Source organism: Nycticebus coucang, chromosome 16 (assembly GCF_027406575.1).
Source record: "Nycticebus coucang isolate mNycCou1 chromosome 16, mNycCou1.pri, whole genome shotgun sequence".
NCBI lineage: Eukaryota > Metazoa > Chordata > Mammalia > Primates > Lorisidae > Nycticebus > Nycticebus coucang.
In genome coordinates, this window is record NC_069795.1 from 6426643 (window position 1) to 6443813 (window position 17171).

Below are 17171 nucleotides of genomic sequence, written 5' to 3' on the forward strand. Positions count from 1 at the left end.
CCTGCCTCTAATCCCAGAACTCTGAGAGGCCAAGGCAAGACAAGCCCTAGTAAGAGACCTCAACGAAAAATAGAAAACTCAGCCAGTCGTCATGGTGCACACCAGTAGTCCCAGATACTCAGGAGTCTGAGGCAGGAGGATCACTTGTGTTCAGGGGAGTTTGAGGTTGCTGGGAGCTAAGCTGATACCACAGCACTCTAGCCTGGGCGACAGAGTGAGACTATCTCAAAAAATACATTAAAACTTTTTTTTAAAAACCCCAAACCTAGCAGCTATCTGTAAATATTACATACACATATAAAGAAAAAAGAAAAAAGCTGGACCATTAACTCAGTATACTACCCCAGTTCTATGGAATCATGGGACATTTTGTTTGCTTGTTTCAGTTCTATGCTTCCCAAGTTAGATTTTTTTTGAGAAAGAGTTTCACTATTTCACCCTGGGTAGAGTGCCCATGGTATCACAGCTCACAGCATCCTCAAACTCTTGGACTTCAGCGATTCTCTTGCCTCAGCCTCCTAAGTAGCTGGGACTACAGGTGCCTGCCACAACACCCGACCATTTTTGTTGTTTTTGTTATTGTTGTTGTCGTCATTGTTGATTTTAGCTGGTCCAGGCCGGGTTCGAACCTGCCAGGCTCAGTGTACGTGGCCGGCGCCCTACCCACTGAACTATGGGCATGGAGCCTCAAGTTAGATTTTTTTTTTTTAAGCAGCAAACGTATTACTTTTTGCTGTTGTTGTCGTTTTTTAGGTATTACTTTTATTTCATTTTTTGAAACAAAGTCTCGCTATTTTGCCCAGGTTGGTCTTCAACTCCTGGGCTCAAGCCCAGATCACCCTCCCAAGTAGCTGGGACTAAGTATTACTTTTATAATTTAAAAACATTTACTTTAAAAGCACATATGTCAATATCCATAAATGCATAGAATATCATGAGAAGAATCATAGGAAGTGGCAACAATGGGAAACTTTGAGAAACTAGGTGACAAGACAGTAGCAGATCAGAAATGCTTTTTACTGTGTCACTTTCTGGATCTTTTGAATTCTGTAGCATATTTGCTATTTTAAAACAAATATAATTTCTGAAAAAACAATGATATGACATATAAGGAACATTTAAATTTCCCCTAATCTTCACATTCTGTTCATATATGTGGTAAGAGTTAACAGCTATGAACTATAAATCTTTCCTTTCCCTCTAGCCACAAGATTGTCAAAATTCTTGCAGTATCAACTGAAGTAACATGTGCTTAAGGAGATAAGAGTCTCTTCAGAGATACTTTACACCAGCTAGTGATCCAAAGCGTCTCAGGCATGCTGTAGCTGGCTGCCCAGCTGTTTACTTAGGTAGCTCACCGAGGTGAGAGGTAGGCATGTACCTTCCAAGCGCTAAGCTTCGTCTAAGGGACCCTGCAGCTTCTGTGCTGCTCCAGTCTCCTCCTCAGGTTGGCATCTCATCTTTTGTGGCCAAAATGCATCCTGTGCGGAGAGAAGATACTGGAAGCCAGAGTACAGGTCCTCCACGGTACTGCATCCCCTGCTGTGCCCCTCCTCAGAGCTAAGAAAACCTGGAGCTAGGCAGGCCTGCAGCACTGAGCTCAGTGAGCAGAACCTGCAGCCCACTCTGGGGCCTTCAGTTATGACAGTAAACTAAAGGACCGCAGCACCTTGTCTCTTCACAGTGCAATTAGCCAAAATAACCATGAACTACCTTGTGATAATTAGGGAACCCAAGAAAAAGAAATGCGATCTTTCAAAAACTAAGGACAGGGCGGAGCTGTGGCTCAGTCGGTAAGGCGCCGGTCCCATATACCAAGGGTGGCGGGTTCAAACCCAGCCCCGGCCAAACTGCAACCAAAAAATAGCCGGGAATTGTGGCGGGCGCCTGTAGTCCCAGCTACTCAGGAGGCTGAGGCAAGAGAATCGCTTAACCCCAGGAGTTGGAGGTTGCTGTGAGCTGTGTGTGTGTGGCCACGGCACTCTACCGAGGGCCATAAAGTGAGACTCTGTCTCTACAAAAAAAAAAAAAAAAAAAAACTAAGGACAGTATTTAGCTTTAGAGTTGCTATGGTCACCCTCTTAGTTAATGACTCTGAGTCAGTTAGGGGTTGCTCACAGCAAGTAACTAATAAGGAAGTCACACAAGCACTTGCAAAGATTTTAATAAGAGAAAAGTGTTTTAAAAAAGATTTAGTACAATTATACTTTACAGGCCAAACAGGTTTCAGTTCAGATTAATTTAACCAAGATTACTAGGTTTTTGTTTTTTTTAGCTGTTACATTCTATAAAGCATAAATATTAAATGCTTATAAAATACACTGAATTTTAAAATGCTTTACATACATAACACAATTTGAGCATAAAACAATTATAGTCTCAAGAATACATTTATAAACTAGTCATGAAAAAGTGACAGCATCAAATAAGTAAATACCACTATACAAACAGCTGTCCAACAGTATTTCTGACTGAGGAAGAAGCACAAGCAATGTCAATTACTCTTTTAAGTGTACTCCACGAGAGTACAAAACAGATTTTCAAATTCAAATAGTGATATTAAAATCAAGTTACTTTCTAAACCACATTAAGAATAGTACTATGCCTTCACTTGTTACAAAATTTTGACTTTCCAGTTGGTGATATGATCAAAATATGACAAAAGTGTGCGAAAGTGTGCAACTCCCATGTTACACATTTCCTGCAGATCTGGAATGGGTCTCGCCCTCAGAGACACATCCAGTCTCAGCTCAGCCAGGTACTGGCCCTGGCTCAGCCAAGCATAGACTTCATCCTGCGAAGCCAATGAACACAACAGCCACCAAGACTGCTAACTCCAGCTTCGGAACTGCCACCATCATCAGTGATGAAGAAATACAACCCCTCGGACCCTGCCTTTGCTTACGCACAGCTGAGCCATGATGAGCTGATCCAGATGGTCCTCAAACAGAAGGAAACAATAAGTCAGAAGGAATTTCAGGTCTGTGAGCTGGGAGACTATATTGACAACGTGCTGGCCAGAGTCATGGAGGAAACCCCAACATCCTCTGCATTCCGGCTCAGGTCAGCAAAAAAGCAGGGAAGATGTAAATCGCCGGAATAAAACTGAGACATTTTTGTGAAAAAAAAAGTTACATGTGTCATAAACTGACCTTTCCGGCCCAAAGACAAGTACAGGAAAATCTTAATTCTTACAAGGATCTCACATGAAGTCCAAGAACAAACATATTCAACAGCAAAAATCTAACATTTTTGTTTTAAAAAAAGCATAAATAAGATTTTTACCCTAATATAAAAGAAACTCCATTTTTTAAAAGTCTCATTGCCACATTTATCTTCCTTTTCAGCTGAAAGGATGAAGCACAATGGCCACAACTTTGTTACAGACTAAAATCCAACAGGTAATTCCAACACCACCTGAAAATAAAGAAATCCCACGTGAGAGAGCACGCCAGCAGTGCTACCCACACTGCCTGCCTCTGCTACCTCTAACTTACGGAAACAAGAGTGTTTCAATTCCTCTCTAACAGTGCAGGGTCAAGAAAGACTAAGTTTTTGTTTTGTCAGTTCAAAACTGTCAGACTTTCTATGGATTCACAGAGTCGCATTCTTTGCTAAGCTGGAATTACACTTCCTGCCAGAGATATGTGTTACTATTTGCGGTATCAACGGACTGTAAGACTATTTTTCCTTTCTCAAAGAAACATTATAAACAAGGCATGGTTTGCCCATGCCTTGCTTGCCCCACTGATAATGGAGATACGTGGGCATCTCACGGGACAGGCTGTGAGACTGGCCATTGGGCTCTGCGGGAGGCTTGGAAGGGCAGCCTGTTGCTCCTCTGGTCAGCAGTGCAGAGGCTCTGACCTGGGCCCTGCTGTGCCAAGGGAAGGGGAAGCTGAAGGAAGGGCATAGAGGTCATGGCTAAATTATACATCTTTCTTTTTTTTTTTTTTGGCCGGGGCAGGGTTTGAACCCACCACCTCCGGCATATGGGACTGGCGCCCTACTGCTTGAGCCACAGGCGCCGCCCTAAATTATACATCTTTCAAACAGTTATTTCTTTGGACTATTAATTAACCTCCAGAATAATCCCAAATCACAGCCAAAGACTGACCGACACAGATTTATGACACACCATAATCTTTTTTGTTTTGTTTTGTCACCCTCGGTAGAATGCCATAGCATCTTAGCTCACAGCAACGTCAAACTCTTGGGCTTAAGCGATTTTCTTGCTTCAGCCTCCCACTGCAGGCGCCCGCCACATTGCCCAGCTATTTTTTTTTGTTGTAGTTGTCGTTGTTTTAGCTGGCCTGGGCTGGGTTCCAACCAACACCTACCCACTGAGCTACAGGTGCTGCCCCCATCATCTTTAATAACTAAACATTAGGATCTCAATAAACATTCTTCATCAGGGAAATTAGTAAATTATGACATACCCAAATGAAGAAGAGCTACTGATAATTCCTGAATAAAGTTTATTGATAAAGTGCTATGGTCTGAAATTCATGTTGAAATCCTCATCCCCACAACAATATAGTATTAGGAGGTGGAGACTTTTGGGAGGTAACTATGTCATAAGGAGCAGAGCTCTCATGAATAGAATAAATGTCCTTATAAATAAGACCCAAGGGACCTCATTCTTGCCTTCTTTCCACCACGTGAGGACATAGTGAGAAGGCGCTATCTATGAATCAGAAGATGGGCCCTGATCAGACACCAAATCTGCTGATGCCTTGATCTCTGACTTCCCAGCCTCTAGAACTGTCAGAAATAAATGGAGACACATGAGCATCTGTTGTTAATAAGCTACTTGTTCATAACATTTTGTTACAGAAGTCTGAACAGACTAAGACACGTGGGAACGGACTTACACTGTAAAGTAAAAAAGGGATATAAAATCCCATGTGCCAGATAACCTTAATTATATCAAAATAAATGAAAAAAACTGGAAAAAATGTATCACAATAGTATGGAAATGGAATGGAAAAAATATGGATAAGAGAGATTATCCATAGCTAATAGGATTTTTTTTTAATTATCTATTTCTAATAATTTTACAATGATATGTACTACTACTTTTTTTTTTTTTTAGAGACAGTCTCATTTTGTCACCCTCGGTAGAGGGCCATGGCATCACAGCTCACAGCAACCTCCAGCTCTTGGGCTTAGCTGATTCTCTTGCCTCAGCCTCTCGAGTAGCTGGGATTACAAGTGCCCGCCACGATGCCCGGCTATTTTTGGTGCAGTTTGCAGGAGCCGGGTTCAAACCCGTCACCCTCGGTATATGGGACTGGTGCCATACTCACTGAGCCACAGGCACCGCCCGATATGTACTACTTCTAACATCTAAAAAAGATTACCTTTCAAAAATAAAATAATGACCAGCCAAACTCAGTGGCTCACACCTGTAATCCAGCACTCCAGGAGGCCAAGGCAGGTGGATCCCTTGAGTTCAGGAATTTGACACCAACCTGAGCAAGAGTGATACCCCATCTTTACTAAAAATAGAAAAAAATAGCTAAATGTTATGGCAGGTGCCGGCAGTCCCAGCTACTTGGGAGACTGAAGCAAGAGGATCTCTTGAGCCCAGAAGTTTGAAGTTGCTGTCAGCTACAATGCCACAGCACTCTACCCAGGACAGGAGGGTTTGGAGGCTTTTCTGCCTCCCAAAAAAAAAGAGAATGCCAACAGCAGCAAGTGCTGCAGAAGGCAAACGACAGTAAGGAGTGAAAAGACACAGAATTGGAAACTGCAGGTGGTATTTCAATAAATGGGGTGTGAGACTCTAAGCAGTGGTCATAATTTCAGAAATAGACCTGAGGGGGCGGCACCTGTGGCAGGTAGGGCACTGGCCCCATATAACGAGAGTGGCAGGTTCAAACCCAGCTCTGGCCCTGGCCAAACTGCAACAAAAAATAGCCGGGCCTTGTGGTGGGCACCTGTAGTCCCAGCCTCTTGGGAGGCTGAGGCAAGAGAATCACCTAAGCCCAAGAGTAGAGGTTGCTGTGAGCTGCGATACCACAGCACTCTACTGAGGGGGATAAAATAAGACTCTGTCTCTTAAAAAAAAAAAAAAATAGACCAGGAACTGAATTCTAGTTCTGCTCGGTAACATGCTGGTGCCCCTGGGCAAGTAACTTCTCTAGACCTCAATTTCTTCACTGCAGCATGGCATGAGGTTGAGACACAAACCCTGCCCACTAAATGTATGGAGAGGCTGATGCTAAGCTAGCTAAATCTTCCACCACAAACGTCTACATAAGACTATCCATATCTCCCAGTATATTTCCCAGGAATTTCATTCTTACCTGCTACTCTAGTAGGAAAGGCTACCAGGCGGTCTAGTGGGGTTATCCATTTACTTGGCACAACAGCTACAGGGACAGAATAGTACTTCCAAATGAGTGAGATCATCAAAGCAGCCTGGAAAAATACATCTGGTGAGTGAAAATAACCCGCCAGCCACATACCCAATAACCATAGAAAGAAAAATGGGCAACATACAGAGAAAACTGAGCACTCTCCAGACTGAAGAGGCAAGCCTCACAACCAGTCCTCACAGGCAGCAGACACACATCCACGGTTACTAACTGCTGAGACCTTGAAACAGAATGTCTAATTGAAGATGAGCTCATGAGGACATCTGGAATATACTGCTAACAAGTGGGTGAGCCTTATTATATGAACTGGCATTTTACTGTTTTAGTAAGACTAGGTCTAACCACAATTTAAATTGACTAATAAATTAACCAAGGTATTCTTTTCACACTGAATAGTCAGACTACATGCTAAGTACACCTGCCTAGAGACAAAACCCATTTCCACTTCTAAGATCCTTGAAAACATAATTAATTCCCACATTCACATGTGAGTGTTGGTGCCAGCATACACGTGCATAGGTGAACCCTCTGTGAGGCTCAGTGGTGGGTGGAGAACTGATGCTTAATTTTCTGTGCTGTCCCCAGCAATGCTCCTTTGGTTGGCTTCTGTCCCCTTTCTGGGCTGAATATGCTGCTCTAATGACCAGACCCTTAAAAGAGAGCAGCTGGCTTAACTCCTGTCTCTGAGAAACCTGTCCCAAGTCAATAGTACCTCAGCATCGATTCCCTTGTATGTCTTTCCAAACCTGGGCTTTTGTGGGGGAGGGCATGAGCGTGAATCCTTTCCCTTCAGAAAGACGACCCATAGCACTGAACCGCAGAAACTGACTAAAGCAGCCACTAAGGCATGTACGCATGAATGCAGCAGCGCAGGATGAGAGAAAAACTGGCTCTGCCAGAATAAAGCATGTGTTTAAGCACACCAGGAAACAAGCAAAGACTAATATCAATGATGATCTTAGAGAAAGTATCAATATATGCTTCTTACTTCATCCCCCCAGACCCTTAAAACTGTACTAGAATAAAGGCAATAAATACAAAAGACTTCCTGAGAAGTTACTTCAGGGTTAATACGCCAGTAAGTCCTGATCTTAACAACCTCTAATCAAGAAAAAGGCTTTCTTTTAGTCTAACTTCTGAATTCACAGTGTGTGCAGACTTACACATTGGTAGGACCAAATGACACAGCAGCTGAAAGTGAAAAAGCCAGAACTCCAATCTCTGGCTTTCATGGCCCATAAGCTTCTGAAGCCCCGTCATTGCCAACTCTAATGACCCCATGTGACACTACAGCACACTTACCTGTAGTATGTAGAAAGCAACATTGATAACCCATTTTATCTTGGCTAATTGAGCTGTCCGTGCTTTCACTGAAAGAAAAAAAAATAAAACAATGTCAGTCCTGAAAAATTAATATTCAAGTACACAAAAAATGTTATTTTCCCTTATAAAATATTTTGATTATAAATGAAACAATCAATTTATTTACACAATATAAAACAGAATTTTTAAAAAGTCATCTACTATCTCACTATGCTATTATTTAAAACAAAATCCCACTCGGACTGTGAGATTTAAATAGCTTTAATTTTGGTTTTGTTTTTTTTGGGGGGGTTGTTTTTTTGTTTTTTGTTTTTTTTTTGAGAAAGAGTCTCAAGCTGCTGTCTTGGGTAAAAAGCCATAGTATCACAGCTCATAGCAACCACCAACTCTGGGCTCAAGTGATACTCAAGTGATTACAGGCATAAGTCACTGAAAAACTGCCTCAGTTTTTCTATTTTTAGTAAAGATGGGGTCTCGCTCTTGCTCAGGCTGGTCTCAAACTTGTGAGCTTAAGCAATCCACCCACCTGGGCCTTCCAGAGTGCTAGGATTACAGGCTTTAGCCACCCTGCCTGGGCAAATAGCTTTAATTTTGAAAACTCTTAAAATGATTCATCTAAGGCTCGGCGCCTATAGCTCAGTGGCTAGGGCGCCAGCCACATGCACCGGGGCTGGTGGGTTTGAACCCAGCCTGGCCTGCTAAACAACAACAATAAATAGCCAGGCATTGTGGCAGGCACCTATAGTCCCAGTTACTTGGGAAGCTGAGGCAAGAGAATCCCTTAAGCCCCAGCGTTTGAGGTTTGCTGTGAGCTGTGACGCTACAGCACTCTACCAAGGGCCACACAGTAAGACACTGTCTCAAAAAACAAACAAACAAAAAAAAGATTCATCTAAAACAGAGATTCTCTTTCTAATGCAACTACTACCTCCCAACAGGACTACATGCTCCTACTTCCCAGCCTACACACCACTGGACCCAAAATGGGAGTCCAGCTGGCCCAGCCTGGCAGACGCCCTGCTGTGAGCTTCCCTAGCAGTGGAGACAGCCCTTCACAGAGCACACACCACAGGGTCTCTCAGCACAGTCTGCCCCAGGGAACAGTCTTCATCACAGGAGGCTGCACCTTGGAGTCTATACTCCAGCTGGGCATTTTCTAGAGAATGGAACAAAAGCCCATGGGAATCCACTATGAGATTATTTTCTCTCAGAAAAGTGAATTTGAAAATGAAAACCTACAATAAGAAGTTGGCGGGTGGCGCCTGTGGCTCAGTCGGTAAGGCGCCGGCCCCATATACCGAGGGTGGTGGGTTCAAACCCGGCCCCAGCCAAACTGCAACCAAAAAATAGCTGGGCACTGTGGCGGGCGCCTGTAGTCCCAGCTACTCGGGAGGCTGAGGCAAGAGAATCGCCTAAGCCCAGGAGTTGGAGGTTGCTGTGAGCTGTGTGACGCCACGGCACTCTACCCAAGAGTGGTACAGTGAGACTCTGTCTCTACAAAAAAAAAAAAAAAGAAGTTGGCTCTGAAGAAAATCTAACAAGATCCTATTATAGATGTTTCAGTTTAGAAAGCAAAGGTTCACTAGCAAATAAAGAGAAAATAATTACTATTAGGTTTCTTCTTGACAACTTAAAGTTTCTATCAATATTTAGAACACCCAAGAAACAAAGCATATAATTGTATTAATCTTCATATAAAGACTTTTCTATTAATCAGCTCTTATGAAGCTTTCTGGGCTACAACTAAGACCAGTATCATGAGGGTATTTGGTTTTGTTTTTGTTTTTGAGAAAAAGTCTTACTTTGTTGCCCTCGGTAGAGTGCCATGGCCTCACAACTCACAGCAACCTCAAACTCTTGGGCTCAAAGTGATTCTCTTGCCTCAGCCTCCTTGGTAGTTGGGACTACAGACGCCCACCATAACACCAGGCTATTTTTTAGAGATGGGGTCTCACTCTGGCTCAAGCTAGTCTCAAACTCTTAAGTTCAGGTAATCCACCCTCCTCGGCCTCCCAGAGTGCTAGGATTACAGACACAAGTCACTGCGCCCAACCGGTTTTTGTTTTTTGGTGAGACAGGATCTGATCTCTTACCCAGCTTGGAGTATAGTGGTGTAATCACAGGTCACTACCTCCAACTCCCAGGCTCAAGAAACCCTCCTGGCTCAGCCTCCTGAGTAGGTAGGACTACAGGTATATGCCATGCCCAGCTAATTTTTTAAATTTTTTGTATTGCCCAGGCTGGTCTCAAACCCTGGTCTCCCAAAGTGCTGGGTTTACAGACATGACCCACAGTGTGTGGCCAGGTACCATGAGTTTTGAGCTTATCCGTCATCTTGTTAATCTTCCTTTCCAGCCTGGCATATCTGGCAAATTCATCCATCATATTGACCGTGGAGAGCTCTTGCTTCATATCCTGGATCTCTGCTCTCATCTGTGACTCCTGCTCTGCATCCTTCTGCAACACCCTGGACATCTGGAGAGTAGACAGCTGGGATCAGTGCCTTCCCATTGCTTCCCCAACTGTCTTTCTAGAGCCAGCTGCATGCTTCCCCTGCAGGTCTGAACCCAAACGAGAGCCTTGAACATTCCCTAAGTACTGATAAAAGAGTTCAGGTTGGGTGGCGCCTGTGGCTTAAAGGAGTAAGGTGCCAGCCCCATATGCCGGAGGTGGCAGGTTCAAACCCAACCCCAGCCAAAAACTACAAAAAAAAAAAAAAAAGAGTTCAGATTGTTATTTGAAAACACAGAGAGTAATCCTGCTGCTCAATACATACAAACCAGCCCCTGCCCTGAGCCAAATTCTCTATACCTCTAATTAACTCCATAACCCAACCCTCTTGTGGTATACACATTAGGTAAAACATACCTTTCTCCTCTGTCATGAGGACTGACTGCCACAGCACTTTGGAAGTTCCCCTAATAAATACTTTGGAGCATCAACCTGGTGTTTGTGCTTCTGTCTTTAGAATTCCTGCTGGTCCCATCTCCAGTCAGTTTGGAGCAGTCCCTCGTGGGAACTCTCCCCACCACGCCCCATCACTGCTTTTGAAGCAATTCCAGCACACGAGAGAAGTGGCAGAACAGGTATACCTTCCTCCAACATCCTATTACCATCCTTCCCCCGGGCAAGCTGTGCTGTACCTACACAACAGCCCCATCACCTTTTCCTGCTGCCTACAATTACCCCATACACACAAAAAACTCCCTCATATTTGAATCACTATTCAAACTGTATTTTTCCTTTTGCAAACACGCTCATGAATTGTTACAGTACAAATGTATACATCTATCACTATAACTAAAACCGGGATTATAAAATGAAAACCAATTCTATCACCAGAGCTATCATTCAAAGGAACATGCATCATCCTCTTCTCTTCCTGAAGAATTCAGTCCTAGATTAGATGGGGCAGAGCAAGGCATGGTTGAGGTGGTAGCCCAGGGCTGGGGGTCGGAGCCCAAAGACCACATGGAGGCCATTCCTACAGGAGTACCCTGGCGAGAGGAGTCAGGGCCAAGTATAGTGGTATAGGAGACTTCAAGAGAGGGCAGCCTGACATGAGAAGCAGAATCTGAACCAGTGAATGGGGATGGCATAAAACAGGAAGAAGGAAACTTGCCAAACACCGTGTTGGAACCCAAGTGGGGATAGGCAGGTAGGGCAGGCCGTGAAGACAGGAGATTAGTTACAAAGGAAGGACTGATCACACCAAGTAAACATATTGAGAATGACAGGACTAGGAGGGAGCCAGAACGAACTTTGTGGTGTTGACTTAGAAAGGAAGGTAAGGGTATATAAATTCATGGTTTCCTACTGATAAGAGAAATAAACACAGATGTAAACGTACTTAAGGAGGAGCCCCCACCCTACCCTGCTGTGCCTTGCCAGCCACGCACTTGTGGCCCACCTAGGCAGTCCCCACAAGGTCCCTCTTCCTGACACCTGCCTGGTGATTTGGGGACAAGATGATGATGGCCAACAGGTGACACGGGCCAGGAGTGGCGCCACAGGTCTAAGAAAACCTCAGGAGGTGCCTCTGGAAAGTAGCCCAAAGCAATCAGCAAACACCCCAAATAGTTGTCTTGTGGATGAGAACACATTAGTTTGGAAATATCCCTGCCGCTCCGTCAGGCAAGCTAGCAGGCAGCCACTCTACAAAATCTCTGCCCTCTGATACTCAGAAATGTGTCATGCACATTCATGCACATCAAGGAAAGACTGAGATATTCCTCCAGATTGTAGGAAACTACACAGACATGACAAGTAAGTGCAATGCATAATTCTACAGTGGGTCCTTTTGCAATAAAGGGCTTTATTAGGAAACATGGAAAACCCAGACAGGACCTAAGGATTTGCAATAGCAAATTACTTCACAGCTATATCATGAACAAGGCCGCTGTTTACAAGACAAAGTATTGGGGACTGAAAGGGTTCAGGCTGACAATTTACTTTCAAATGATTCAGGAAACAAAACCCTTTCCTCATACTGTACATGTAACTTTTCTGCCCATTTGTGTTTGTTTCAAAATTTTAAAAAAAGATTAACATGGGCAGTGGCTCATGCCTGTAATCCTAGCACTCTGGGAGGCCAAGCAGGGTAGATTGCCTGAGCTCAGCCTGAGCAAGAGCAAGACCTGTCTCTAAAAATAACTGGGTGTTGTGGCAGGCTCCTGTAGTCCCAGATACCAGGGAGGCTGAGGCAAGAGTATCGCCTATATATGTGAAACTTGGTAAACGGTCTGTGAAGCTAGTGAATGATGCCCCATGAATATATCAATGTACACAGCTATGATTTAATAAAAAAAAAAAAAAAAAAAAAGAGTATCGCCTAAGCCCAGGAGCTGGTGGAGGTTGCTGCGAGTTGTGACTCCATAGCAGTTTACCAAGGGCGACAAAGTGAGATTCTTTCTCTAAATAAATAAATAGTCTTTTTCTAAACTCAAAAGCCACCTTCCAGGCTATTATAATTCACAATTGACGGAAATAGATAAGCTGTGCAGGACGCAGCCTTTCAAGATCTTGGACATAGGTCCACAAAGAATTCTGAAGCAGAAAAGGAGTTTACACAATTCTTATCAAGATGACTGGGGCAGTAGAAAATCCAGTGAGTAAAAAAACAGAATCAGTCCTCCCGTCCACCCTGTCCTCAGATGCTGGCCGCCTGCCTGTCTGGGCTCCTAACAACCTCCTGCCATAGTCACCCTCAGATGCCGTTTCTATTCAGTGTTCTTTGCCAACAGGCATAACGCCGAGGCTTGAACTTGGCCAAACTCCCACTCCACCAGTACTCACTGCCGACAATTCTCACGGCCAGGCCCGCGTGAAAACTGATGACATGACTTGTGACCTGTACAGCCCATGCCCTCCCTCCATAGAATTCAGTGGGCAAGGGGGACTAACTCTGGTCACCCACTCGGGAACGTCCCTGAGGGGATGAGTCCTCCACCTTGGAAACAGACTAAGGCCCATGCGAAGCTTGGGACCCTCAACAAGCGAGATGCCACTCGCGCCCCGCACCCGGCCCCTGCGTCTGCGGGAGCAAACCCCAGACTGGAGCCATCCCGAGGCCTGCGCACCCGACCTCATGGCTGCAGCAAACCCGTTTCTCAGGCCTGGGGTCCAAGGTCACGGCGTGTGACGTAGACCGCATCATCACCGCCGACACTCGAAGGCCGTGCGCATGCGTGGCCCCCAGCAGGGACCCTCTACACAAGTGCTCTATAAAAGTGGGGGCAGGAGGGAAAGAAGGCCCTGCAATGTCTGCCTCTTGCCTCAAGACCCCTGGAGGGAAAGGGAGTTGGCCACTTTGGGGCAACAGAAAGAGAAAAAATATTTCAAAAACGTAGAATCTAAAAATGGTCCTCGTCCCTACTTGCAGCCGCTACAGGACGCACCCTCTCACTCGCGGGTCTGTGAAGGAACCCCTGGCGCCTGTGCAGTGAGCGCGGCTGGCGGGGACCTCGCGCCCTCGGCCCGCACCAGCCCCCCGGCGTCTGCGCAATGCGCCTCTCCTGCACCTACTCAGAGGTGGGGCTCACCCAATGCCACAGCTGAATTACTGGATTGCCTAGTAAATGACCGACGCTCTCTCATTAATGAGTTCCGTGGCCACCTTGAAAATTCCAACCACTTTAACACCAAGAGCTAGGTGTATTTGTAACTGGCATCCCACTCCTACCCCTCTCCCGAGACTGCCTCTTCCCAGGACCTTGCAGTACCTTTTGCTGGACCAAGGACTTCTGATACTTCAGCTTCCTAAAGGGCTTCACGCCAGACACAGAAGTTTCAGAACTTCTGAACCCTCCTGGGGGGATGGGGGTGGAGGGAGGGCTGTAATCCAAAGTATATGAGCACAGCCCATCCGTGGGCACTGTATTCAGAAATCCAACTGTTTCTTGTCCTGACTCTGCCACTTGAGTCCCCAGACCAGAGGCTGTGATGGGGCACCTCTGACCACTGTGAAGGAGCAGCATTTCACCCTACCCGGAACCAGTGCGCTCCTTACGGCTTTTCACAGGCCCTCACCAGTGACAAAGCCAGTGATCAGGCAAAATAGATCTTTATTACTTTTCCAACACCAACTATGAGGCTGTACACTGCAGGGGTAATTATGTTAACCCTCTGAACCTGGCTAATAATCAAGTTTACAACCAGTGTTTTTTAAGACAAGAGTCTCCCTCTATTGCCCAGGCTGGAGTGAAGACAAAATGGGTTTTTGGGAAAACTAACTGGTTTGAGTTAAGCTATACAGCCTGCAGGCCGCAGCACAGGAATGGACACAGGTCCGAGAACTAGCCTAATGCTCATTTTCCTAAATGATGAATGGCCACCCCTAGAGGGCACAAGCCTGGTGCATGTCTAGACTGCAGCAGTAACCTCGCTACCAAAAAAAAAAAAACACACAGAATAGCAATGTCCGACAACATACAGGAAATGGAACTTTTTTTTTTTTTTTTGTAGAGACAGAGTCTCACTTTATGGCCCTCAGTAGAGTGCAGTGGCCTCACACAGCTCACAGCAGCAAATGGAACCTTTGTGCACTGCTAGTGGGAATGTAAAATTGTGTGGCCACTGTGGAAAACAGTATGGTGGTTTCCCATAAAAAAGGAAATATAGAATCATCATATGATCCAGCAATTCCACTTCTGGGTATATACCCAAAAGAATTGAAAGCAAAGACGTGAACAGATATTTGAACACTAGTGTTTTAGCAGCATTATCCACAATAGTCAAAAGGTGGAAATAACCCAATAACCCATCTGTCCACAGACAGATGAATGAAAAAGCAAAATGTGGTACAATGGCATATGATTCAGCCTTAAAAAGGAGTAAATTCTAAAAAAACAAAAAGGAGTAAATTCTAACACATGCAACAATGTGGATGAACCTTGAAGATATTATAATAGGTGAAATACGTGAGACATAAAAGGAAAAACTGCATGATTCCATTTACATGAGGTTTAAAACAGACAAACTTCTACAGACAGAAAGTTAGAATGGTGGTTGTCAGAGGCTGAGGGAGGGAGGAATGGGAAGTTAGTGTTTAATGAGTACAGAGTTTCAACTGGACAAGAGAAAGTTTCTGCAACTGATGGTTGCAAAACAACGTGAATGTGCTTAATGCCACTGAAATGCAAAAAAGGTTAAGTCAATACATTTTATGTTATGTCTGTTTTACAAAGAAAAAGGAAGATGGGTAGGAATCAGCTCTTCAGTCTTTTATGCAATGCTTAGGACCTGGGACATTATCTTTTTTCTTATTTTTTTTAAAGACTAAACCGCATGAAAGAAGATTGCGAAGAATGTGAGGAACAATTCCCCATACCTCAGGACAGAGGGTACATAAGGCCGGAGTAAGAGCGTTGCACAAAACAAGCAATGATACCGGTAGAATAAAGCATAAAGAAGCAGAAGTGCTGCTTAGTTTTAAATACACTACTACTTCAACTTAACATTAGGAGAGAAAAGCAAGAACTGTTTTCCAGGACAACGCTACCACACATCCATTCAATCTTTGAAGTCAGTCTGGGCCATACCACATTCCTGCGGTGAGCTTATAGTGGGCGCCCTTTCCTGGGGACAGCTCCTAATGTTCCCTGACCACTCCCCAAGCCCACATCCACCACGCTCCATCCAATTTGCCACCAAGTTCCTGTTCACGAATCCCTAGTCACTGCCTAGCCAAATGCCTAACAAAATCCCCGGAGCTTGTCGGTCTCTCGGATACAGAAAGCATCACACTGCACTGAGATTCTCCCTCAACGCCCGTCTCCTCATCCCAAGCATGTGAGCTCCTGGACACGTGAGATCCGTGTGTCTGGGTCATGGCTCTGCGGACCCAGCAAGCGAGGCCTCCGAGAAACCATGGTACTCTAGCAGCCAAGGGCTGCTCGAATGCCCCCACAGTCCAGGAGCTAATGGAAACGAATGAGGCTGGCAGCGGGGCACTGTGAACTCCCTGTCCGAGCCACCCACAACCCAAAAATTTCTGCCAGGTGGGCGTCGCCAATACTGTCAAGTATTTCTTTCTCTCTCTCTCTCTCACACACACACACCCCTCCCCAAAAATACACAGTTGGACGTGGGGTTAAGCTTCGCAGCTTTTAGACGCGAACAACTACCTCAAAAAAAAAAAAAATCTTAAGGCACTTAACGGACTAAGACGCCACTGCTGGCTGAGCCTGGCCTTCGGCGTCCTGCTGGAGATGCCTAGGTCTACTCCAGACCCCCCGGGGGCCTGGGTCAGCATGGCTCCCGGCCCGTGAAAACTGAAGGCAGCCACTTACGAAGGAGGAGAAGGACGGGAGGAGGATCCTAAGGACGTTGCACCCAAACACAAAGCTGAGCACCAGCAGCCACGCCCAGCGGTCTGCCTCGGCGGTGCTCATCCCGGAGGCTTCTGGCTGCTACCACCGCCGCATAGGAATCACGCCAGCAGGAGCGCCGCGCCTGCGCAGTGGGGCCCGGCACCTCTGCCGAGGCGCACCGAGGCGCCTGCGCACTGCGCCCTCCTGCGGGGAGGCGGGGCCATCTTTCCCTCCGGGTCCAGGTTGAGCGGTTAACACGTTACAACGTGCTCTTTTATCTTCTCGGCTTCCGTAGCCATCTTGCGCGAACACCGTTCCTGCTGAACCATTTTTGCAAATTCTGTGTTACAGGTACAACTAGCTCGCTAGTTTTGTCCTATCGGCAAACCACTTGTGTTATTTAATTAGAACTTTGTTTAAGTTGACTCACTGTTATCCTAAAATAAATTTATTTTATTTTTATTTTTTTAATTTATTTTTATTGTTAAATCATAGCTGTGTACATTAGTGCAATCAAGGGGTACAATGTGCGGGTTTCATATACAATCTGAAATATTCTCATCAAACTGTTCAACTTAGCCTTCATGGCATTTTCTTTTTCTTTTTTTTTTTTTTGTAGAGACAGAGTCTCACTTTATGGCCCTCGGTAGAGTGC

At 45.2% G+C, this 17171-nt stretch overlaps 1 protein-coding gene across 2 annotated transcripts; it reads right to left on the reverse strand.

Moving 5' to 3' along the window:
* Nucleotides 1-2259: 2259 nt before the first annotated feature.
* GET1 (guided entry of tail-anchored proteins factor 1) lies at nucleotides 2260-16697 on the reverse strand. Of its 2 annotated transcripts, XR_008374893.1 has the most exons (6): nucleotides 16496-16697; nucleotides 10016-10181; nucleotides 7686-7753; nucleotides 6312-6426; nucleotides 3286-3417; nucleotides 2260-3105 (listed from the first exon to the last, which is right to left on the reverse strand). XR_008374893.1 is itself a non-coding variant. In XM_053564720.1 (5 exons), the coding sequence occupies exons 1-5, from the start codon at nucleotides 16595-16597 to the stop codon at nucleotides 3344-3346; spliced, it is 525 nt and encodes a 174-aa protein (XP_053420695.1). In that variant the 5' UTR covers nucleotides 16598-16697; the 3' UTR covers nucleotides 2260-3343. The 2 variants fall into 2 exon arrangements, 1 of the variants encoding a protein (XP_053420695.1); XM_053564720.1 differs by having other exon boundaries at nucleotides 2260-3417.
* Between the last annotated feature and the right edge of the window lie 474 nt (nucleotides 16698-17171).

Bases quoted from the DNA above. Each gene is read 5' to 3' on its own strand.
- GET1 (XM_053564720.1), bottom strand. From the start codon at position 16,597: ATGAGCACCGCCGAGGCAGACCGCTGGGCGTGGCTGCTGGTGCTCAGC. The intron at 10,182-16,495 runs GTAAGTGGCTGC...TCTACTCTCCAG, and splicing joins TCCCGTCCTTCTCCTCCTTC to ATGTCCAGGGTGTTGCAGAA. The intron at 6,427-7,685 runs GTAAGTGTGCTG...GTATTTTTCCAG, and splicing joins TTGCTTTCTACATACTACAG to GCTGCTTTGATGATCTCACT.